The sequence below is a fragment of the Sciurus carolinensis genome, chromosome 12, assembly GCF_902686445.1.
Source record: "Sciurus carolinensis chromosome 12, mSciCar1.2, whole genome shotgun sequence".
Taxonomy (NCBI): domain Eukaryota; kingdom Metazoa; phylum Chordata; class Mammalia; order Rodentia; family Sciuridae; genus Sciurus; species Sciurus carolinensis.
Genome location: NC_062224.1, coordinates 44,337,664 through 44,363,920, shown reverse-complemented (window position 1 = coordinate 44,363,920; position 26,257 = coordinate 44,337,664). Strand labels below are relative to the sequence as shown.

The window sequence follows — 26,257 nt, the reverse complement described above, 5'->3', positions numbered from 1 at the left end:
TTAAAAAATGTATAGCAGTACAAACGAAATTAGCTATCCATGTTGGAAATTCACACCTTTGTGGCAGGGGATTCTCTTAAACATAAGAATTCTACAACACTCCGTCATTGACAGCTGTATTTCAGATTTGATCCTACTCTCTTGGGTGAGGCTCATGGCCCTAAACTTCAACTGTAAATATGACTCTCAAGTTTTTATCTCCAGGTAAACCTTTCCTCCAAACTCCACACATTTATGTACTACTACTTATTGACATCTCTGGATATCTAGTGGCGATATATCACTGTTCCTTTAACACACTCCTACTTCTGTCTGCCTGGAACATTCTTCCTTAACTTCAGGTCTGTGGTCAAGAGCTCTTGGGAGTTCTTTCCTGACCACTTATGAGAATCTGCAACCTCCAGCTCACGTGGCACTGCTTCTTCTCTTCCTTGCTTTACTACTTCCTATTACTTATTTAATATTTTTAAAATTTTAGTAATTTCTCTTCTTCCTTTAAATTATAAGCTCCACGAAGGCAGAGACTTTTTTCTTTTCACTGTTTACTGACTCTACAACAGTCCTAGGCAGAGTAGTCATTCAAAAATAATTTTTGAAAGGAGTGAATCTGAAGGTATCACTTTCCACTTCCACACCCCACTCCCCACAAACTACTGAATGATTGTAATCAAAGTCACACAAAAGTTCTCAGGTTGAAAATAAAAGCAAAAGACCACTACACATTAGTTTGTCAACATGTAATGCCCTGGGTTTATTTTGTGAGAATTCTATCACAATTTTTCCAGGTGGGATTAAAAACCTTAAGGATAATGTATGCCATTGGACTGGGCATTCAGACTTCGGTACTGACAAAGCACTAGTAGTAGTCTGTTAAGTACCATTCTCTTCACAGAAGAGAGGTCAAAAATTTCCAAAGGAAGGCACCCGATATTTGTGGTTCTGGCCTTGCAGCCTTCTGGAGAATCTTAAAAGGAAAAAAAGCTGGCTGGCTGTTTTTAGAAACTGGAATGATGATACACGTACAGCAATTACTGCATTCTTCTCCCTTATATCCTTTTTTGTAAGAACAAGTAAAGAATGAAGTCTTTTAAACAATTCGACAATAAAAAAGTACATTTTTTTTTTTGTGCTAAAAAAAGGGCAAGACAACATAAACTCCAGTTGTAAGGACTCCATTTGCATACTTGATTTAACACTTTTTGGTGTGGAAGGAAATGGGACTACTGGGCTGTTTGTAGAGCAGCAACATAACATTAGTGCTTTAAGTACCAGAAACCACCCACAGCTCTGTGGGCCAAGTGGGGATGGGAAGATTCAAGAGACTTCATTTTTAGCTTGTTACTTGTCCTAATGATAGTAGACCAGGAAGATCCCCATTTAACAGTACATTCCCCATTTTTTAAAAAACTGATGCCTTTTTTTTTTTTTTTTTTTTTTGTAAAATTCTGTATGTATGTCACCATTTTTTTCACATGATACACAGAAAACTCAAGGACCCAGAGGGGAACCAAGTTATGTTATACCATTTACAAAATACCAAGGAGTCCACAGCTACCTAACACATTTACTACAGCACAGGAACCAATGAAGGTACAGTGTACAAAAAACTGTAAACACGGCACAATAAATAGATAAAACAGCAGGTTCCGCACCATGCACATGATGTGATGACACTTCATCTCTATACAATCTCACATCTCACACTCTTTGTTGCAATTTATTTCCCCCCACCCCCCACCCCCAAGTGCAAAGCATCACAAATGAACATTTCTGTATTCAAGTAACATATATACAAGGGTATTACAAATATGCAGTACTGTACAGATAATTGCTGTATTCTTAATTTACAGATGTTGATTTTTTTTTCCTATTAACAGTAAGAAAAGAAAAATTGAAGCATGAGAGATGAGCATTGCTGTCAAGTCCCCACAGCTGCCACAGAAACGCATGTGCTGCATTCCATCATCCCTTGCATTCAAAATGCTACTGATGCATAGCACCTAATCAAGTCCCCAGGCTGCAGTTCCACTCCTGAGGAAGCTACGTCACCTCCATTGCCACTGTATTGTCTGCTATGTTGTTCAGTGCTGGCTTTTCTGATTCATGATTTTCCCTGTTGGAATAAAGTTCAATTACTTATTTGCTACAGATAAAGACTATCTTCCCAATAAAAAGTTTATTTTTAATAACAAGAAGAAATGATTATTGGAATAAGAACAAAGAGACGAATATGACTCAGTTTATTTTCAAGAGTATACAGTCAGAAATCAGGTTGATGTCAACTACAAATACTATGGTCAACTATATCACCAATAAAGCTGTCAAAGCACCCAAGAAATCTAGATGTTAATTACACAAAAAGAATTCCTAAGTTTAGGTGACTATAGTTTCACTTTCCTATATTAAAACTTTTATGAGAGTTTAAAAGAGGAACAAATATGACTATCATGTCAGGACTTTAACAATGTCCTAATACATGCTGTTGAGTGGGACAGCTACTGAGCTAATAATCAGAACACTAGTTTTCTAATTTTACAAGAGCTAAGAATCTGCCGGATCTGTTTTCTACTTTTAAACAAAGGGACAGGGACATAAAAAGCTTCATATACTATAAATGTTCCATGGTTATACAATTATATAGCAATAAAAATCAAGATGATATACACATACACACACACACACACACACACACACACACACACACACATATGTATGTGTATATATATGTCTGTGTGTCAGAACTATAATTGACTGATAGCTTTGAGTTGACCTAATAAGAATGAACTGGTGTTCAGCAGGCAATGACTACTGCTTAATTTAGAAGAACACAGAGATACATGAGTTTGGAAACTAAAGACTATGATCTGTTGCTTCAAAACTTTGCTCCTTCCTCTGCGTCACCCCTGGCTGAGGAAGTCAAATGTCCATCTGCATTCAAGATGCTCCAGAGCCTGGTCTTTCCCTGCCATTCCAATGTCAACCACTAACCTTCCCAAACCTCTAAGAAAAGAGTTTACTTATTAACCATTAAACAGTTACTTTCCCAACTTAGTATTTTCATTTCCCACTCAACCTAACTGAAATGCCTTTTCTTCTTCTTTCCTGATACTATTTTGTAGGACATTCCCAGAATTCCCCTGCAATGAAATGATTTCTCTTTGTATTAAAATTATACCCATCATCTGTATACCTAATTTGATAAGCATATAATGCTTTAAGATACCTCTAGAACAATTTTTTCTACATTAACTTTTCAAACATTAAAGCTTATTTTCTAATTAAACGGAAAACACTTGTCTTTCTCTTTGTTTCTCTTCTAATATCTTATAAACAACAGAATTTCAGTTATCACTGATATTTAAAACAGAGACTGAGCAAAAATTCTAAAATATTGAAATCCAAGAAGATAAATGAGCCCAGGAAATAATGGCTTGATTAAAAATTGATCTGGCATGCATTCTCTAAATCATCAAGAGCAGTTTAGTATTCTAATAGTATTCTATCGATTCTAAACTATTTACACAAGAAGCTATGGAAACAAATCATAAACAAAAGGAACATTTTAAAGAGAGCATCCAAAGGAAAAAGAAAATTGAGAACATTATAAGCTATTGTTATCCTAAGAAAGGGGTACTCAAATCACATATGCAATATACACTATACAATGTTTCAATTTCATTAATATTGAACTACAACATTCATCTGCTTAGTCCCTGAATCAATTATCATCTACACAATATATTTTTTTGGGGGGGGTGTCACTAGTGACTGAACTCAGAGGCATTTTACCACTAAGCTATACTCCCAGCCCTTTTCATTTTTTATTTTGAGACAGACATTCATTAAGTTGCTGAGGCTGGTCTTGAACTTGTGATCCTCCTTCCTCAGTCTCCCAATTAGTTGGGATTACAGGTGTATACTACTAGGCCTTACTTTATCTGTACATTTTTAACATATAACAGGAAAAGAGCAGAGAAAATAGAGAAACAGGTAGAATTTTTAGGCTTAAAACAACTGCTCACCTTGGAACTGAATCTACAGAGGATGAAGATGGGACCTTGGAAACTTGACAGTTTGCTGCGGCAGCCAGCTTTAAGGCAGATGATGGAACAGCACTTAAAGTCCTAGGTATATGTCGTGCATTTATTGGGGCAATAGCGTTTACAGGGGCAACTGATGAAGGTACAGTTAATCGAATCTTGTTCCCAATCAGAACCTGAGTTGTTGCAGAATTGGCAGCAGTTACTTGATGACTCAGTGCACTGTGGGAACCTGAAGTCTGTGTAATATTTGAAGGCTGTAACAAAGTTGAACCTGCTGTTGATGGACTTGTATGTACAAGTGCTGTTGGTGTAGTACTACTGAGGTGTAAGCCCTTGTATACTCCTGCAGAGGAAAAGAAAAGAAGTGTATAAACAATATGCAACTTTGTGGCTTGTATTATAAATATGTTACAAACATAATCAAAGTCAAACTTTTGAATGTCTTTTTATCCTTACCTGAGGCTGGAAGGACGCCATTCACCCCAATTCCAAGCACCACATCATCCTTCATCTTGAATCCCATCAGTTGTTCTGATGTCATCAAAGCAGAAGCAGCAAATTGAGCACTAGCAGAATCCAAAGTCTTAGAAACAAAACCCTAGAAAGTCCAAAAGAAATCTAATCAGTGTAAGCTACAAAGGTATACCAAAATCCATTTGATTATAAATAAAAATGGCAAACCACTGAAATCTCTTTATCTCTTTTGACAAACATTCAGAGAATGAAAAGTCTAACTTGAGGGTTATGAATTTTGAATTTTGATTTTATGTAATAATATATAATACATATATGTACAAGTCAATTACCAAAATGGCCTTTTTATAATGTAGCAACAGTAAACCTCCAACCTCCAACCCAAAATGCTAGACAAGAAATATGCCACTAAAACATTTCAGTGATTTGCAAATACACATAATGAATGAATGAACGAACAAATATGTAAACATCTTTCAGCTAACACACTCCGCCACACACAACCAAAGGCACCTTTTGGATAATGAGATAACTACCTCCTAAGAAATGGAGGTAAGAAATGATGGCATCATGATTTAACCTAAAAATTGAGAAGCTTGTTGAATTTTTAACAATGAAGTTTTTCTGAAAGATGCTTAAGAGATTTGAATCTCAGTCTTTTAGGCTTAAATGTGTCTAAATGGAAATATTTATCATGCTTAAAAAAATGATCTCTTTCAAGAGTAAAAGGGTCATTTTGGTGTAACATTTTAAAGTCTCAGTAATTAAAAGGTCTAAGATAATGAATTGGGTGGGATTATATATTAAAGAGGTACATTAACAGACTACAGGTCAGACTCAGAGAGCATCTCCATTTCATTGAACTATGCTTTTTATTTTACTTTTTAAATAGGGAGCAGAGGCAATAGCTTCCATACTCACCTGAAATGTTCTTTCTAAACCCTGTATATTCAGGCGAAAGCCACTTTTCTGCTGGTTAGATGCAAGGTTCTATGACAACAGTTGGTAATTAGAGATGAACTCTGGTGGGAAACAATGAGGGATAATCATAAGACAGACAAATCCCTCACCTGTGAAGTGTTGGTGGAGGAATTACTATTTGCTTGCTGTTGCTGAATTTGTGCAAGCTGCTGTTTCTGCATTAGTGCCAGTTGCTGTTGATGTTGCTGGTATTGTTCGGCTGTAAATGCTGAACATAAAATGAGGAAACATTTAATAAGATATTATACATCTAACAATACTAAAATAAATCCAATGTTAAAAAAGTTTCTGTGCAAAATTAAAGCATTTGATAAAGGCTCATGATCCTATTAAAGATCACTTCCAAATGGAAATTTCAGCATTTTTGTTACCACATTTAATGAGAATGGCTTTTATTTAAAGAAAAGAAAATTAAGCTTCCTGATATAAATGTAGGAAAGAGAACTGCTCACTTCCCAAGTTTCAACGCCATTATTTTTGTAAAGCTGTGACGCTTGTGCTAGACAGTGTAGAAAAGTCATATCAGCTTTTTTAATTCATAGATTTGGAATTCAACTTTGCAATGAAATTGAGAAGAAATCTGATAATTACCATTTGGCTTCTATTTTATCCATATTACCTTTTCAATGCATTCAGATGATCCCTAATAGTTTTGTGTATAAATACTAACTTCTACATATTTTCTAATTTTAATTATTACAAAGATTTCCTCTACATGAAAGGTAAGGTTGGTTGTTTATTACCTTTTTTTTTTTTTTTTTTTTTTTTTTTTAAAGAACCCATTCTTTTAAGTTTAACAGGAAGAAAAGAGGTTCCAATGTTAAGGTTAATTAATTTTCCCCACCCAATTAACCCACCTGGAAAAAATCCAGTCAATAAGAACGGAGTTGTTTATGTTGATTTACTGTACAGAATGATGTCTGAGGAAAGACACTGTGTTATGCTACTTATGTTTGTCTATGGAGAGCTCAGTTCTAAAAAAACAAACAAAAAATGTTCATTTATTACCCCCCAAAAAAGTGTGTGCAGTTTTTAAAAAGGAAACCTTTTTCTTTTTTAAATTTTTTGCCAATTAAAAAAAAAAAAAAAGAAAAAAAAAGCACATACAATCACAATACATCTGATTTTAAAGGCTTCTTTAAGAAGCCTGTCATGTCTGAGTAAACAAAACAAAAAGAGGTTATCATGCATCCCTGGTACCAGGGAATCTATAAATCATGCAAATTTCCTCAATCTAAAGTTTGATGTTTTCAAAATACTTTCCCTAATTTGCTGTTTACTGATAATTTAGTTAAAATATCACTTCATCAAGTTTTGTAATTTTCACTTATAACTCGAAGAATCTTTTGCTTATCTCCCAGGATACTGTTTCTGGTACAACTAAAAAATGTTTAGGTAATAAATTCCATAATATTTTGAATGGATCAGAAAATCATGAAATAGAATCAAGGAGACTCATAAGTTATTAGTGTCTACCCAGGTTTTTATACTTGAGCTAAACTAAATTTTTGGGCTACAAGAGCAAAAAAATTATTTCTTGTTCCAAAAAATCTACTGTTGGTTTTCTTACTGTGTGTCTATAATATAAATCTGTTTAACTGATAATCTGTACTTTGATTAATTCCTTTCCCACTACACTGTAATCCACAGACCTAAAATCTACAGCGAAGACTTATTGATATATTATATGATTACTGACAGAAAAGTAACTTCATCAACATGACCATTCCATATAACAGGCACGTTTGGGTCAAAACTTAAACTACAAAAATTAATGTTGCCCTGAAAGAATGTTCATAATTAATATAATTTATACTTCTAATTCAAAAATCCATAAAAAGTAATTGCTTAAACCTAACGATCCTTAATTCATTAGATATTTTACTGTTTTTGAGATTCACACTTTTGCTTCCCAAGTCTGAATCACTTGTCTCAGCTGTGACTTTTCTGGTAAGGAATGCTCAGATTTTTAAAAAAATAAAACATTTCTGGAAGGTCAGGTCATTACTTATCTAGCAAAATAGTAAACACTGAAAACCTTCACACAAAATTTCATTTACAAGAATTAAAGTATTCTTTTGTAAAACTGTTTGTGTTTGTGTTTTAATTAAAAATTTAGTGATAATTATTTGGAAATCAAAAAAGAATAAAGTTCCAAATATTTTTGTACTATTTTAAATTAACAACTTAATGAATCTTTTGAGAAATTTAATGAATTTCATTTTTTTAAACAACTGTTAATTTCCTGATACAGGTTTAGAAATAAAAATGCAAGCAACTTTAAATCACAAATTACTCAGTATTTTAGATTACTGTTAGTCTATTTCTTAGATATTGTCATTTTGTCTACAGAGTCTAGTTATGAAATTCTGACTAATGTTTTTGCTAAATGATCTAAAAGAAACAAAGCAACATAGAGACTGATAGGGAAGGTAATAAAAAACACTGGTTTAGGGGCCAAGATATTTGTAGTTCCCAGCTCCACCATATTTGGCTGAGTGTTTTTGAGAAAGATATTTAATGTTTTTTTTGTGATTCAGTATCTTCATTTAAATGTGAAAGAGATTAAATTAGGAGACCATTAAGGTTCTTTTCAGCTATGAGATACTATGATTTTACTTTTTTTTCCTTTGAAATACAATTCCAAGTCAAAAGAAGGATATATGAATAAGTAGAAAAGCTTGGACAAAGGTAAAATAGTAAATTTGGGCAAATATGATCTGAACTAGATTTTATATTATTATGGCTACAGAAAAATTACGCAGTGCTCAGTTGTTATAACTCAAAAATCTAAGCTGGGCATGGTGGCGCATGTTTATAATCCCAGCAGCTCAGGAGGCTGAGGCAGGATTGCAAGTTCAAAGCCAGCCTCAGCATAAGTGAGGTGCAAAGCAACTCAGTGAGACCCTGTCTCTAAATAAAATACAAAATAAGGTTGGGGATGTGACTCAGTGGTTGAGTGTCCCTGAGTTCAATCGCACCCCTGCGCCCCCCCCAAAAAAACTAATTAAATGCTAAGTAAAAAGCAAAAATGACCATACAGCCCTAAATCTCTATGAATGCACTAAAGTACCAAAGGTAAAAAATTTTATTGTACATTTGCCTCCATATATTGGTGTGGATGTCAAATATATAATTCACACAAACAGGGTTATTACGAACAGATCACCAAATCTAGAAATAGAACTGTTTCACAGTATCAAAGAAACAAAAGACTGAGATCAGGAGAAACCCTTCGTAATTTCTGCCTATAATTTCATGTTAGACAGAGATCCAGAAACTTCCCTGAGATCAAACAGATATTCAGTAGTGGAAGAGAAAAATAAAAAAATCCCATCAAATTAACTGAAATTTTAAATTTAAAAACAAATATACAAAAATTCTGTTTTAGGTTTAATATTATTTTCAAGAAATAAACTTTTTTAGGTACCAACAGTATGAGTCAAGTGCTTTAAAAGTCATATATAGAGTATCTGACAAACAAGACTCTATAGGGCAGAACAGTAATGCAGGCTACAACTAAAAGCTGAGGATGCCTGAGTATTGGGACTAGGGAAGGAAGCATGCCAGGACTTTCATATCTGAAGGGCAATATGATGTTGGAGAGCAAGTATACTCACTCAGATGATTCCACAAATAAAATTCAAACCTGTAGGTTTAAATTTAAGGAGACAGTTTTTTGGTTCAATATATGGATAAACTTTCTAAACTGTCTAGAAAGTAGATAGTTTTTCCCTCATTAAAAATACAAAGGCAAGGGCTGGGGATATAGCTCAGTTGGTAGAGTGCTTGCCTTCCAAGCACAAGGCCCTGGGTTCAATCCCCAGGACCGCCAAAAAATAAATAAATAAATAAATAAATAAACAAAGGCAAAGACAGAAACCACCTTTGTTTTGGTAGCCTCTAATTAACCAATTTTCTGGGTAGGAACCTGTGTGAAATCCCCTGACTTTAGGAGTCTGCTCTTTACGCAAGGAAACGATGCTGTGGCCCCGCAGCACCTGTTGCCCAGTGGTCATATGCCTATTGCTGGAGCAATTCTACTGAAATGCTCAAATTTGGTTGGGTGGGAAGGGCAACAGGTGCTTGGAAATAAACAATTTCAAAATTCAATTAGGGAGTCTAGATTATCAAAAGGTCTACTTTTTTTAGAGACAAATGGAACCCCAAAACCTATTTTAAAAGACACTGCTTTTAGAAATTTATTTGAGCAGTACACAGGCAAAAAATTATTTTAATATAAGAAGGTAACTTCAAAGAGTTGAATAAAGTGAAATGAATCCAGGTAGTTTATTACTAAAGTAAGATCCCATAGTTAATGAGCTTGAATTGATAAGGTTCATGAGCCCTTTTCAGTCCTTTAGAAATCCAATTTGAAACCCAAAGTTTGTTGATACTCATTTGGTGGCAAACTATGATCAGACCAGAACGCATTTGACTGTGGTTGACCTGAACATGAAAATTATTTGTAGTAAACATTCCTCTCAGTGTGACAATTCTTTGATGTAGAACTACTAATGCATTTTTACTACAGGCGCTGTTTCACTCTGCTTCTAATGCTATACACTAAATATATTTTCTACTGTGAAAAATATGTAATTTGGTAACACTGGAGTAACAGGTCCTGTAGATTTATAAAATATAACAATTCAAATATTTAGTCCTCAAATCTACAGTTCCTTTTCCACAATAAGATTAAAATTTTGTTACAAACTGAAGTAAAGTTGCACTGTTAAACCTACTGAGACTTAGAACAAGATTCTAGTCACATCTTTTCTTTACTTATGAAAACAAATCAGATTTTTAGTACAGATATGTAAACTTAGAAAAATTATATGCAGTGCTGTTGAAATTTCATTGGAAACTAGGAATTAAAATCTTGAACTTGATCATTCTGGTTTAAATGTCATTTTCTCTCTTCAGTTTTTCTGAATTATTTTAGGACTCTTACGTAAGCATTCCTTCTAATTATGAATTAGGTATTAATGCTGTTAATTTGATATCCCCCAAACTCAAACACACACAAATGAATAATGAGTCACTGAACAAACACAAAATTTTCAAAGGTGCAACTATAGATTAAAAAAAAAAATAATAAGAATTAGATAACTGTATCTGAAAACTGTCCAAATAACATATTAACTATTGTTTTAAAAAACATTTTGGTAAAAAAATCTAGTCCTAGAAATTCTAAATACACATTTAGGAGGTCTTTCCAAGTTCCTCAACACTGTGCTATTCTGCTACACAGTATGCAGAGGACCAAGTACTCAATAACACCTGGATTAGGAGACTACCCAACACCTGAGTCATCAGCATATCCTTTTGCTTACATAACTGCAAAATGGCAGAGACTGGGAAGCAAACAAAAAAGATTCTGAGCAATTGAAACAGAGGTTATAAAAGTTGGTCTGTTATAATTTATGCACTTCAGTAAAATAGACTGCTGATATCTTAGTTTAGTATTTTCTACTTAAAAACAAGTGCAAAGAAGACCTTAAAAAGGGAGTCAAACCAGAGAGCAACACTAGTGTCATCACATAAATATACATTTTAATATTTATAATAATTGAATAATCAAAAGATGACTAAAATTGTAATTCACATGAACTTAAGCACATATGCTTAAGCAGCAGATATTAAGGAACTCATATCTGATATAATGTGAAAGTCAGTACAGTCAAAATAAAGCCTTGATAATTCCTTTGGAATATGTGTCCTGATGGAAACTTTTCTTTCAAAAAACCCAACACAGTATTTTCCCTAGCATCAGACCAAATCAGGGTTTCTTTGGTTTTAAGTACCAGATGAAGAAATTTGGTTTCTGTCTGGGGGCCATGCTGTAAGAAAAGTATTTAAAAAAAATTTTTTTAAACTACAATGATAACAAAAGAGGTGAGATGTTTAATCTATGAATGAAGTAGCATATAGGGACACTGTAAGAGAATAGCAAATAGATTCTCTTCTCCCATCCTAGGCTCACTCTGGAGAATCCATTCAGCAGAAATGCTTTAGAATTCTATATAACATGTAAAGTGCTAAATTTTAGTTTTTTTCCCCAGGGGCCTATAGTTGAATTCACTTCTGTAAAATACACATATGATACAACAGCATTGTACTTTAGAGTGTAAAAAGAAAAGTTTTTGGTCTCTGCAATATTCACAAATATGAAAGAACAAATACTGTTAACCTATAGTAGTCTGTAGGCATCTATTCTCTAAGCATATAGGAAACTGACAAAATTTAAGAGAAAACTGAAAAGAATAGGAAAAAAATATATCCATCTTTCAATAAACAAAATAGATAAATTCATCTTTAAAAACAGTTATACTACATATCTAGGGGAAAGAAATATGAACTATTACACAGTCACTAAAATTTTTTCAGATAATTTTGGTAATGTTTCATGTTTTAATGTTCTTTGACAAACAAAATAAGGAAGTTTTACAACTGACATTCATATGTCTTTGTAAGCAGAACCCAAATAACCTACATAAAAAAGATCATAATAAAATCTTTAGAATAATTATATACTTTTATTTATCTATTTTAGGGATTAAAGAAGATGTGGATTGATGAAACATGGCTATTTGAGAAATCTCAAAGAGTTTTACACAACTCAAATAGGTTAATTATCAGAAACTATTATGAGTTTACACTTTTAAAATCTCCATACTCACACTGTATGTAAGTCTTCATATTGGAAAGTTTTCATTTTTGTTTTTAAGCCTATATAGCAGGAAAAACTGGCTTTTTGTGATAAAGACATTAAAATTAATGGAATTATAAATAATGTTAGGCCTCAGAGAAACTATCTTCTAGTTGATTTCTGAAATGTGATTATTTTTCTCATAAGCTGAAAGACTCCCATTTCATAAAAGTATTTCTTTGTAACCACCAAGTTAGTTAGTTTTTGAAACATTTTCTAAAAGCCTTCAAGAATAAGGGCAAATTCTCATATTTATAAAGTATAACCTTAACAGATGAATAGGGAATAAAGACATTTATAGTACTTTCAAAAATCTGTATTTAAATTACCTTAAAGAATTATAGTGACAGTGAACTTCTATAATCTGTATGTTCCAATAAGGCAGACTTAAACTTTAAAATCGAAAGCCAAAATCAACAGAATATTTTAAGTGGAGAGCATTAATTTTACGTATGTTTCACAATATAGGCATAAGTCAATATGAAGTGAAAATACTTTTAATATACTAAAATAACCTTTTAACTTAAATATTTTTCTCTGAAAATGCAGTTTCTCAAAGTTTTCAAAATTATTGTGTTAGCATGTAAGTTATACATACCTATTGTCTATTCATCTTTAAATTTAAGCAGACTAAAAAACTAGAAGTATTCAAGCATAAAACAGTTAACAACTTAGGCTCCATTTTTTTTTTCATATTAATTGAAAATGACTGATGAATGTTGTGGTTCACAGACTTCATTCAGGAAACAAATATCACACATTCAGTAGCAACAAACCATTTTGTATGTGTGGGTAAATGAAGACATATACCTAGGGATTACAGCAAAGGTATGACTAAACATGATTCAAGTAAGTACTCATTTTTCTTTAGTCAGGAATTTAACAGACTATACACTCAAAAAAATGGACAAGCCCAACACCTCCATAAAAATGTATATCATAAATAAACATACCAAAGTGTGCTGAACCACTGCTACTTTTACTTTGCGTGGAGGTACTGCATGTCTGGGTCCCAGGTTGTGCTGTTCCTGTTCGATTTATACTCCTATATAATTTTCTACTGGAGAGTTCATCATTGTCACTGTCATGTAGGGATGGTGTCCGAGGCCTAAAATGCCGCCATCTACATGATTTGATATTGACTAGTATCTGACTGAGGTCTTTAGAGAAAGATTTGTCCGAGGTATTTGTTTCTGAGGTATTGGCAAACTGATTGACTGGAGAATGTTGTGGCGAGGAAAGCATTTCCAAATCCAGATGGCGAAACAAACTGTCATATTCTGAATGAGCTCTGTCCAGTAAGACCCTATTAAAAATAAGACATGTAATGTTTATTCAAAATAGCAATTCAGAGATAGTATAAAAGAGATTTTCCTTTCTTTCCCAACTTCCAAAAGTGGAATAAAAATATACTAAGTATTTAAAATCTATACAGTTGATTATTTCAGCTTTTGGCTCTTTTAGGCCAAAATCTCTTTTTTTTTTTGGGTACTGGGGATTGAACCAGGGGTGCATACCTACTGAGTCACATCCTCAGTCATACCCTCATCCCCCTTTTATACATTTTTAAAATTTGAGACAGGGCCTTGCTTAGTTTCTTAGGGCCTTGTTAGCTTGCAGAAACTAGCCTCAAACTTGCAATCCTCCTGCCTCAACTGCCAGAGTTGCTAGGATTATAGGCACATCAGATTCTCAGTTTTGATAAAGGTTCTTTTTTTCAAATTGGTTTTGAACCAAAGAGCTTATTGTTCTTTGTTTTTATGGACTCTGCAATTCCTTTCTTCCCCCTATACAAACAACTCACATAAAGGTCTTTAAATTATATAGGAAGAAAAATTAAATCCTGACAAACTGGGATGTCAAGATTGGGTCACATACAGATTCTTTTAAGTTAACAAGTTAGAAAAACCATTACCCTAGTTAACAGGACAGTGTTTGGTTTATTTAAGTCCTTTCTTTCAGAACCCAACATTTTTTTGGTAGTTTGTTTAGCCTAATACAGCATGTGCAATAATGACTCTAATTTACATTTGTCTTTGTCCATTGCCTTTTCTTAGAATTCTTTCCCTTGATAATTTTACTAAGTTATTCCATCTTGGGAAGAAAAGTAAATCCATTTGGGATTCATTACAGTTATACATCATGTGAGCTATGGCTGTGTAAGAACAGTAGCAGAGAGGCAAAAATATTTCAATCAACAAATCAGTTAAGAATAGCAAATAGTAACTGGTAAGCTGTTCAGAAGACTGTCTCACTTTAAACTTTGAATTTGATTACTTCACTGTCTAAAATATCCTTATACTGGGAATGCTGAAATATCTTACCTTCCACCGCGCCCAACCCGTCTTCGTGCAAATCCAATACACCTTTGGGGTACGGTTAGAGTAGTTAAGCAGTATCTGTATCGCACATCCCCTAATCCTCCATCTTTAGGACTAGTCCAAGGCCAGTTGCCAGTTTGGTCTAAGTGAGGCTAAAAGAAAGTCCAAATTATTTTATTTCACCAGTTAAATGCAAATAGATTGTTATTTACAAATAAAGTCTGAAACTTACAGCATAGTACTGACAGCCTGCTTTCCTACGGAAAGCAAAGGGACCATCAGGATCATTCTCTTCCTCAGCTTCTGAAGAGCCAGACAAAACCTTTAATATAAAATAAATACAACAGGTTAAACATGTGGCTTCTTACATTTCTCTCCTCTGTTAACAGAGACATTCTTATATTTACCTGGGAGAGAGGTTCTTCATCTGAGCTGGGAAAGTCATACTGATTTAAATCTTTAGCATTAAAGACTGGCAGTGCAGCAGGACTCGTCTGTTGAGGAGTAGCAGCAGCAGACGATGGTAAGACTTTGGGCTTCTTTTCGTATTTCCGTTTCGGTCGGATAAGATCGGTTTTATCTTGCTGCAACAAAGATGTAAATTAATTATACACTAGAAACCATGTTCTATAAAACTGTGGGGGTTTTTTGGAAGTTAGAAAAAAGGAAGTTTATTGCTATAATGAAGTTGTTCATATTCATAAAAAAAGACTTTAATGTCTGGTCATCTTACATTAAAGTTGGTCTCTGGGAAAGCATGAAGGAATATATCCTACAATGTAACATAGTCCTATAAATTATTCTGTTTCAAAGAAAGTATAAAGAGAGAACAGAAGTTCTCCAGCTTCTGAAGTCCTATACTTGCCACTGGCTCCCCTAATATTTCTTTAAGTTCTATGGAAATTCTGGGAATTGGGGGAGGAATATCTAGTCCTTAGCTCAAGCAGTAACAAATCAGTATAGGAAAAATAATAATGAAAACAATTTTACCTATACACAAAGCAAACTAAGACAACTGTTAACAAAGTGGTAAACAAAAATATAATGTTGAGAACTTATAAAAGTAAACAGTAAGGATTAGATAGCTGAACAATAACAATGAAGTAAGTCTTTCTGGAGTGTTAAGATTTTGAGCAGTACCAAAGGATGAAGATAAAACACAGTCAAGAGAGACTAAGTGGATGGAACACAATGCATGTTAGAAATAGGGATGTTAGATGATAGCAAAGATTAGGATAAGCATGAATTTGATATGCAGGCAACAGGTAAAGAAGATTAGAGCGTTATATTTGTTAGGAAGAAAAAAGTGATGGCAAGAATTATGGTATGTAAACACACTAAGAATTTGTGTTAATTCTTATATAGTTCATGGCATTATAGTTTACTGGGAAAAGTTAACTATTAAACTATCAAGTATCTTTCTACAATTTCTACTGTGGTGCTGAAAGACCTGAACTGAAAGCTAATTACAAAGCAAAACATTACTCAAAAGTTATTATCAATGGTCTCATATAACAGTGCTTTATATTATTAGCTACTGCTTTTCTTACAAACATAATTCAAATCTTGATCTTATTCAATAAAATCTGGGATCCAAACACCCTATAATAAAATGATCAACATAATGAAACAGTCCCTTTAAGAATTCTGTCTTAATTCAGAGAAATTTAAAGTACCTGCAAGTGTGAGGGCTCACATTTCTGGCACATAAAGAGAAAAGTAACAGAATAATTACAAGAGTTTAATCTAGAAATACAACTGAAGAGTAACACTGGATTCAGATAGGGGGAAACCACACAGAGGTCAGATAGGGGGAACCACAGATTTAAAATACTAAAAGTAGAAAAACATTTATTCAATTTTAAAGGTATAAACTATAAAAGTGGAACATAAAATTTAGATTAAGTATAAAATTTAAATGTCCATGGATCATATGTTTATGAGAAAAAGAAAAAATTCTTGTATAACCCTCAATTTCTAGATTATCAAAATTAATAACTTTTTATTCAGCTTACTAATTTCCCAACACTTTTAAAAATAAAAATGTCCATTATTTTCTCATAAAATGGTCCCTTGGCATTACTCTAAATGATGGGGGAAAAATATGGAATGCAGAAATCATTACTCTAACTGGGATGGCAAGATGACACTCAGGTGTGAAGATTAGTGTCACTGCAATTAAAAAATTGCAGAAACATGGTATTAAACAATATGGGGGAGATAACAAAACTGATTGTGATGTACCCACTAAAATGGAATTGTGAGTTTTAAGTTTCACGATAAATTTCATATAAAAAAATACATAAAATACCTTTTCCCTAGATGCATAATTTTCAAGAAGGTGCCACTTACCTGACTTCCATTATTTTCCTCAGTTTCCCTTCACTAATTTTATTTTCCCTCACCAACTTCAGTCTTCACAAATTGTGGAATTTTTGGTTTAAATTCTATTTTTTCAAAATATTTCCATTTCTAAACCACTATCTATATTATAAACTATTAAAAAGATTACTGAACTATCACTTATATTTTTCATTTTGCTTACCTATAGATGTGTACACAAAAGAAAAATTTCACGTATTTCTCCCTAAACCTTCATATTTTGTTTACATTATTTCAACACTGGATAATCCTACTACTAGTAAAATACTCTTTTTATCAGATACAGTAACAAAATCTTCCCTTTATAAGGTAATAACCAAAATAAAAATAAAATTTTAATTACAAATTTCTACTTTTTAAATAAGATACAGTAAAGTTTTGCAGCACACTTCCTGGTAGGGTTTTTTGTGTGCTTTACCTTTTGGGGCGGCGGGGGGTGGGGGCGGATTAAACTCAGTGGCACTCAACCCCTAAGCCACATCCCCAGCCCTATTTTGTATTTTATTTAGAGACAGGGTCTCACCAAGTTGCTTAGCGTCTTGCTTTTGCTGAGGCTGGCTTTGAACTCGTGATCCTCCTGCCTCAGCCTCCTGAGTGCTGGGATTACAGATGTGTGCCACCACACCCAGCTGTGTTTACTTTTTATTCTTATTCAAATGATAAAATATCATTCCATTATCTGACACTATTATCACAAAAAGTTTAATCACCTTATTAACTTTAAACTCCTTCACATCCATTACTTCCTGATGTTTAAACTGACTGCTGTTAGTAATAGGGATGATGGGGATGGCATAAGTAGGTTTCATTGGCTGTCTCTGTGCCATAACCTCAGACATGATCTCTCCATTGTAGTCACCCAAATTATACCTGAAATGATAAAAAAAAAAAACAAAAAAACACAAAGTTTAAAATTATATGCAAAGAGCATGTGATGTTCTAATAAATATACACTGTGAAATGATTACTACAACCAAGCTAGTTAACATATCCATCACCTCACAGTGTTACCTTGTGTGTGTGGTGTGTGGTGGGAGATGTGAGATTTCCTTGCGCATATTTAATTATACAATACACTGTTATTAACCATTCTGCACATTAGGTCTTCAGAACTTATTCATTTTATGAATACAACTTTATACACTCTGAACAACATACAAAAATGTACAATTTTTATTTGTCAATTATACCTAAATAAAGTAGGGAGGAAAAGAAAATTTTAAAATCCTTATGACCATTAATGACTGGAATATAATTATAAACATCAATTGGACATAAAGTAATTAAATGTAGTTAAACCTTAACTATTTGCTGAATATCTATTAAAATTAAATATTAAATAATCATTTTGTTTCTTCCTTCTACTTTTCTGTCTCACAGCTTTGTCTTCGCACATAATGACAGTGGAAAAAAAACAAAAGTTGGAATTTTATCTTAACAATTTTGGTGAAGATTGGTGGAAAAGTTGAAATGAATACATAAAATGGTGTTGCGGAATTTCTAACTGGAATTGTCTGTACTAAAAAACTAAAAATTTTTCTGGAAGAAATCACAATAAATTTAACAGTGATTTTCTTTGGGGATAGTGACTCATAAATAGGATCATGAGGCTTGAATTTTTTTGTGTACCTCACTGAATGGGTTATTTAACTGTTAAGATTTATGGGCCAGTCCCCCTCCTTCTCTTTACTTTTTTATCAAAACACTAATAATTTTATGGGCTGGGGATATAGCTCAGTTGGTAGAGTACTTGCCTAGCATGCACAAGGTCCTGGGTTCAATCCCCAGTACCATAAAAACAAATAAAATCCAATTATTTAAAAAGCGTGTATGTACAAATACATGTAAATAATAGTACTATCAAGTGAATAAAACAAAAACCACAAAACAGATAAATGTTCTCTCTCTCAAAGCCCTATACACAACTCAAGTAAGAACAAAAGAGGGGATTTTCAAAATGAATATATCTGATATATTTCACTGTTAGTGAACTCGGTCACTTTTAAAGAAAATAAAGACAGGACTACATGAAAAATTATACAAACAGTATCACACCACATATTTAAACAGCTTTTATTATTAAAAGTAGACTTTTCTGTAATTACAGATAATTGCTCAGGAAATAAATTAACTCAATCTACAAAATGCTACTGGTACCACACTTTCTAACACTACTAAAATATACTTTACCTCTTTTCCATAATTTCCAGTGTTAAGTGCAATAGCTCCCTTTTACTTTTTTCTCTTCTTTTTATCATTTCTAGAATAGTAACAGCCCGACTTAGATCTCGACGCAGCTTAAGCATTTTTTCGTAAGAGGCTTCATCATTTTTGCGATTCTGCAAATATTAAAGTTGCTTGTTTAATGTCAATAAGCACTCCTAATTAGTAGCGCTGGGGGCCAACTTATTGATTCCTAAGAATGTATACATTTGAAGGTTTAAATTGGAATTTAAAGACTTGGAAGACAGTATGGATCACCATGAAATCAATTTTGTTTAAGAATTTTAAGTGGATTAACATTAAAATATACCAGTAACAGCCCCACAATAAATCTTAATGTCAACTTATTTTCAATTATATCTTCCATTATAATTTTAAAGAGTCACATTTAAACAAAAAGTAAAGATATTACTATAAAGAATTTTTATAGAAAATTTTTAAAAATCCACAAAAATCACTTACTTTTCGAGTCTGCATTTTTTCAGTGCGTCTTCTAAAAGCTACATAAGGATCATTTGTGCTGGAACCATCTCGCTTTTCTTGTTTTACTGATGGGATAAGAGATGGCCCTCGACAGTTTTTTCTCTTTTTGATCCAGTATTCATAAACTTCTCTAATTAATTCATCATCTTCTTTTAGTAGTAGTTTGGCTTCCTGCAGACTGACTGGCTAAATGTAAAACCACTGTGTCATTTTCATATAATATATAGGGTTCAAAACTGTTACTTCTCAATTTAAATGACAATAATCAAAACTAAAACAGTTTTAAACAATAGGAAACTTACATATTATAACTTATATACATTAGTCACTGAGTTAGGTGCTTTAAACACAGTCATCATTTTATCTAATTTTCACAATAATCCAGTGAAATTTATCATCTATATTATGGAAGAGGAACTGAGGCACAGAGGAAGATATTGCTCGAGATTACACAGGTTAATAATAGACAGAGATGAGATATGAATTCATGCTTTTTAACTCTAAAGCCTGCTCTCTTAGCCCCCTTCAGTATCACATAGTTTTAATGTAATATAGACATTTACACAGAATAGTACATATACACATATGTAAATGGAATTGTACCTGTTGACCACTGCCTTTTTCTAGACGGTCAATCATTTCCTCAAACTGCAATGGGCAGATGTCCATTTTCTTTTTTAATTTATTCACAAATACTTCATCTTCAGAATCCAAATCATAATCAGGCTGTTCAGCATCCAAACTAAAAGCTGACAGAAGAAACCATAAACAATCATTTACTGTGTGAATTCATCAACAAAAACCTCTCACAGATGTCTGGATAAAAGCAAGACCTGGAATTATAAGGAAAAGGAGATTTTTGGATTTTACTTCAGAGCCATCAACAATCTAAGCTTACCGATACATTATTCATACTTATCTTTACTATAAATACAGACAAAAGTAATAAAAGACAGTGGATAAGATGCCCTCCACCCACTCTAAAAGCAAATAAACTGGAAGTACTTCACTAAAAACATAAAGATATTATTAAATGTGTCTGGTTGAACCATGAGAAAGTGCCATTTTTGTAGCATGAAAACCACATAGCAGGAATTTCAGTTTGCCCTAATATAAAATGAAAAGGTCTCTATTTAAGATGTTTTCCTAGCATACTTAAGCCCTATCTTATAGATTATTAAACTACTTTACCAAAAGTTTAGGGACTGATAGTTAAAGATGAAGTGTTAAAAACCACTACCAATAACAGAGACAGCTGTCAGTGAGTGCATTCCTGACAAGGAGATTTATTCCCCTTGAGAATCATTGTCATGATGATGGAAATATGAGGTTTATTTCATAGATCCGTCATCAAGAATCACTTGCCCCATCCAATTATTTATCCAAATGAAGCTAGGGTGATAATGATATAAGCAAAAATATTAAATAGCTTGAGATCAAAACCTTTCCTATCTTTCTCTTAGTTAATTCCTTCTACCTTAGGGTCTAAACTTAGAATGGTATGAGGTTCTTTTTACCTAGTCTCTATAACGTCATCTGTGCTTTATGATCCAGCAATGTCAAAATTTGTGTATTTCATAGAGTGTGCTATTTTATGACTTCAGGCTTTTATGAATAGTCTAATAAAAAACCTAATTAGGTTCTGTCAATTAAAATAAGACCTACCTAGTCAATTATTGTTAAATAATAGAAATGACTCTTTTTAAAATACTGATGGCGATAAATTTGGATACACGTATAATTTTAAAAAAGAAAAAAGAAAACATGCTGAGGGTGTAGCTTAGTGGTAGAGTGCTTGCCTAGCATGTACATACAAGGTCCTGAGTTCAATCCTGAGTACCACAAAAGCAAAACAAAAACAAAAGCATCCAGTATTAGATGTGATACACATGTGTAGGAAAATCTGTTATAAAAAATAAATCTAAGGGAAAAGAATACAATAGTACATAAAAATTGATTAGATATTTTTAAGAGGAAATAAAATTTGGTACAAACCTAGTACTGTATGTAGTCCCTTCTTATCCATTGGGAGATGGCCCCTAGGGAATGCCTGAAGCCTTGGACAGTATACAAACCATATACTTAATGTCTTTTCCAACTTAACTAAGCACTTATCAAGCACTGTGGTTCTAACTTTTGCAGAGTGAAGTGCCATAACAAAGCTAGTATGAATTTCTTCTTCCTTCTTCATAATTTCACAGATAGAAGATTCATTCTTACCATACACTTCAGCCACCCCAGCATGTGTTTTTTTTTAAAGTTGAGTACTTTCACCTTTTCACTTCAAGGAAGCACTTTACTTACATCTTCTCTTTGGCATATCTGGTACCACTACTCTTGTTCTTTGGGGCTTTTATCAAATAAAATTAGTCAAAAGCACAGATGCTGTGACAGTTGTTTTGATAACCTATATAACTATGAGTAATGAAGAGGTAGTATACACAGTGTGGATATGCTAGAAAAAGGGACGATTTGTGTCCTAAGAAAAATGGACTATAGTTTAAAACATATGATTTGTTTATTTCTGGAATTTCCCACTCTATATTTTCAGAACATGAGTGATCATGAATAACTGAAACCACAGATAAGAAGGGACTACTGTAATTAGAGTCTAATAGAGGTGAAGTGTATATAAATGTCAATGTAACAAGTGCCACTTATGGGTCAAACTAAGTGTACATTGGGAAGGTATGTCCATAACTCTAAATAACATTTTGAAAATGCAAGACACAAGCAGTGAAAGGATATTTGGTTCAAGAAATAACACAAAATGTCGATTAGGAACAGAATATAATCCCTGAGGCTGAGGAGGAATTTCTCATACCAGTTTTGATACAAACAAATAATAGAGGTGAAATTTTCCAAGTTAATGTTTGATGAAATGTTAACATATAACATGTAATAAAGAGATCTGAAAAATGATGGATTAAAATTAAATAAATTGGATATCCCAGGTTATAAGAGCCTATAAAACAGTACTAATATGCATTATGACTCTGGGTGTTGGGAGAGAAATAAAAAATGCAAATTCCCAAACATTTAATCATAGCCTTTTCAGAGAATACAAATTTCCATTTAAACACTCCAAGCTTGTATAACATTAGTTTAGGAGCAAACTGGAAATTAGGGTACTTGAAATGAACCAGTTTGGTCATTTAGGTAAAGTTCCTAAAGAATTCAAGAGTAACTTACTAGATCACTTAAGCAGCCTATATTCAATTTTACCTTTGTAAAAATTCATAGCTCAGTTGGTAGAGTGCTTGCCTTGGTTCCATCCCCAGCACCGCCCCCCCAAAAAAAAATTCACATTATAGCTTTTCCTTATTTTAGTATATTAAGATGAATACCACTTTAAAACATATTAACATAATTTTTATACAATTTCTTCTAGAAAACAGAAGAGTAGGAACACTTCCCAGCTCTTTCTCTGATGCCAGTATCACTGATACTGAAATCAGACAAGATAGATACTAATACCTTTCATGAACTGAGATGCAAAAATTCTTGGTTAAATCTTAGCAAAAATTCTATCTAACAATGTATAAAATAAATGTATGAGATATATTCCAAATATGGAAGTCTGGTCCAATATTTGAAAAACAGTGTAACCTACCATATTAACAGGCTGAAGACCTATAGCTAACATCATATTTAGTAATGTAACATTGAATTCTTCCCTCCTAAGACTAGGAACAAGGCAAAGATGTTAGCTCTCTTGCCACTCTTATAATTAACATAGTACAAAAGTGCATGTTATTATAATAAAGCAAGAAAAGAAATTAATGGCATGCAATTAAGAAAAAAAAAAGGTCTCTAATTGCAGACTATGATTTGATTGCCTACATAGAAAACAGCAAAGAATCTACAAACACTTCCTAGAATAAGTAATTTTAGTAAGGCCATATTCACAAAGTTGTCAACAAAGGACAAAAGACCTAAATATCTGGAACTGTCTTCAGAGCCTGACTCATATAGTAAAGACGTCAAATTCTTCCTAAATTGATCTATATATTTAAGGCAATTTTATTAAGATGTTGGTACATCTGTCTACAGAAACATACAAACTTAATCTAAAATTCATATGGAGAAGAAAAGGCCCCAAAACGTTCAAAGATTTTTTTGAAAAAGAAAAATAAATCAGGAGGAACCACTCTCCCTGATGTTAAAGAATACTATACAGCTGTAACAATCAAGACAGTGGTACTGTCTTGGGATTAAAAACAGGGATCAATGGAACAGAATTGTGAATTCAGAAATAAGACCTACAATATATGCTCAATTATTGACCAAGAAACAAAAGCAATACAACAGAGAAAAGAAAGTTTTTTTTCAACAAATGGTACTGCAGTAACTAGAGATTCAGAGGCAAACAAAACAAAAACAAACAAATGAAAAAAACCCTTAAACTTTATACTTTATATCAAAGTTAACTCATAATGGAGCACAGATTTAAATGTAAAATATGAAAGTGTAACATTTCTAGAGCAGAACATAGGAGACAATCTTTGGGGTTTAGGACAAAGCAAAGACCTCTTAAACTTAACATCAAAAGCATTATCTGTAAGAGAAATATTTTTAAAAAATTGGATCTCGTTCATTTTAAAAAACCCTCAAACTTCAACAGTTAAAAAAAGAAAAGAAAATACACTGGGAACTTGGCAAAAGACATGCATAGCCAAAGGGAAAAAATAACAACAGAATGAATCAAACAACATTACCCTATGTAAATTTATGATTACACAAATGGTATGCCTTTACGTCATGTACAAACAGAGAAACAACATGTATCCCATTTGTTTACAATAAAAAAAAGACATGCATAGCCATTTGACCAAAGACAATAAATACACACCACACACACGTGCAACAAAAAAAATACAAAATAATGTTTTGTATTTATATTAGCCATTTAGGTAAATGCAAATTAAAAAATACAGTGAGATATTACTGTACACCTATTAGAATGGCTACATTAAAAATTAATAACCCCAAATGCTAAAGAATATACAGAGAAACTAGGTTATACATACATAGCTAGTGATAATGTGAAAAGGTTATTCAATCTGAGAAAATGTTACAGTTAAAACTAAACTAGAATGATCTAGCAACCATACTTCTGAGTACTGATCTCAGAGAAATAAAAACTTACATTCACATAAAAACTTGTATGTGAATGTTCACAGCAGCTCTATCAGTACAGTCTAAAGCTGAAAGGTATCCAATGTCTCCCAATGGCTAATGGTTAAATAAAACTATGGTTATAGATGTATCATGGAATACTACTCAGCAATATAAGAAATGAACTACAAATATAATAAGCAAAAACCATAACCTCAAGGATATCATGTTGAGTTAAAAAAAAAATCAATCTGAAAGGATATATACAACATGATTCCATTTTCATAACATTTGTGAACCAACATAACATCAAATAGATGAAAAATGAAGAATGAATTAGTGGTTGCTAGGAATTGGTGGGATGGGTCTTCTGATGGTTACATAGTTGAGTATCTTCGTTGAGATGGTGGTTATACGAGACTATATAAGGCTACACATAACAAAAAAAAAGCACAGAACTGCACATACAGACATATGAATATCTAGTGAAATCTGAATGAACAGTATGGATTGTACAAATGTCAAGTTTTGTGGTTTGAAATTGTACTATAGTTGTACCTGAGGTTAATATCAGAGGAGGTTGAAGAAGAATATAAAGGACTTGTAAGTTTTTTGCAACCTCCCATATCTGCAGCAGCTAACACAAATTTAACTGCACTTATTTTTACTAATACTACAATGACATCTTTCCAAAGACATGATACGTTAAATCTGTACTGATTAAAATTTTTTCATCCCAAATAAGCAACACTTCTGCTGCCACTTTATTACTATTATTATTATTATTATTGGATTACCATGTTAGCAGAGTCAATTCCTTTTTAAATATAGTGCCTTTTGATTTTTTTTTTTTGGCCACTTCTAATTCACTAGTTACCAGCAAAGTGTGTACTGTGGTAATTTATCATCAATAAGTAGGTCTCTGTTAGAAGTACACTCAATTATTTTTCTGACAGTAATGATAATGTAAATCAATTAATGTGATTTTTTTTTTATCCTATTCAATCTTGCTTTAATGTAAAAACATGATTTTATAAGATAATACAGTTTGTGGCAGTGTATTAGGTGTGGCTCTAATTAGCAAATTTAGGGAGGACCAGATCTAAGTAACTTTCAAATCTGAACTGACATGATTTTCTAGAGAACATTATAGATCCTGATATCAATCATATTTGTTTAGAAAGTATCAGTCTCTTTTATTATTATTATTATTATTACTATTATTATTATTCCCATTTTTATTTTGGCATTGGAGATAGAACTTAGGGTCTCTAGTATTGAATTATATCCCTGGGTCCCAAAATAATTCACAATTATATGGTCAGAATTTAGTGTGTTGTCTCTTTTTTCATTTTTGTTGTTGTGACTGTTTTGAGACAGGGTCTCACTATGTTACCCAAGCTAACTATGAACTCCTGGGCTCAAGTTATCCCCCTGAATATCTGGGACTACAAACACATGCCATGAGATCCTGTTCTATGTCTTAAATGTAATTAAACATCAGTGCACATGTAAATACAAAT

At 32.8% G+C, this 26,257-nt stretch overlaps 1 protein-coding gene and 2 non-coding genes across 8 annotated transcripts in view; 2 read left to right on the top strand and 1 right to left on the bottom strand.

Annotated features, from left to right (window-relative positions):
- Positions 1–1,452: 1,452 nt before the first annotated feature.
- Positions 1,453–26,257, bottom strand: part of Epc1 (enhancer of polycomb homolog 1) — an 83,678-nt gene continuing 58,873 nt past the window's right edge. For 4 of the 6 annotated variants that reach the window (XM_047520475.1, XM_047520473.1, XM_047520472.1 and 1 more), the window contains 13 exons: positions 20,220–20,365; positions 19,596–19,802; positions 19,101–19,249; positions 17,621–17,780; positions 14,936–15,112; positions 14,761–14,850; positions 14,532–14,680; positions 13,161–13,513; positions 5,588–5,706; positions 5,439–5,507; positions 4,500–4,641; positions 4,023–4,386; positions 1,453–2,113 (listed from right to left, as the gene is read on the bottom strand). In XM_047520475.1, coding sequence (XP_047376431.1) covers positions 2,041–2,113; positions 4,023–4,386; positions 4,500–4,641; positions 5,439–5,507; positions 5,588–5,706; positions 13,161–13,513; positions 14,532–14,680; positions 14,761–14,850; positions 14,936–15,112; positions 17,621–17,780; positions 19,101–19,249; positions 19,596–19,802; positions 20,220–20,365 — 2,198 coding nt within the window. In that variant the 3' untranslated portion in view covers positions 1,453–2,040. Of the gene's footprint in view, positions 2,114–4,022; positions 4,387–4,499; positions 4,642–5,438; positions 5,540–5,587; positions 5,707–13,160; positions 13,514–14,531; positions 14,681–14,760; positions 14,851–14,935; positions 15,113–17,620; positions 17,781–19,100; positions 19,250–19,595; positions 19,803–20,219; positions 20,366–26,257 lie in introns of those variants that run through there. The other 2 variants (XM_047520476.1, XR_007104314.1) reach the window with 2 other exon arrangements.
- Trnag-ucc (transfer RNA glycine (anticodon UCC)) lies at positions 9,261–9,333 on the top strand. The gene has a single exon. It is a non-coding gene; the product is annotated as a tRNA-Gly (tRNA).
- Trnaa-agc (transfer RNA alanine (anticodon AGC)) lies at positions 18,633–18,706 on the top strand. Its single transcript has one exon. It is a non-coding gene; the product is annotated as a tRNA-Ala (tRNA).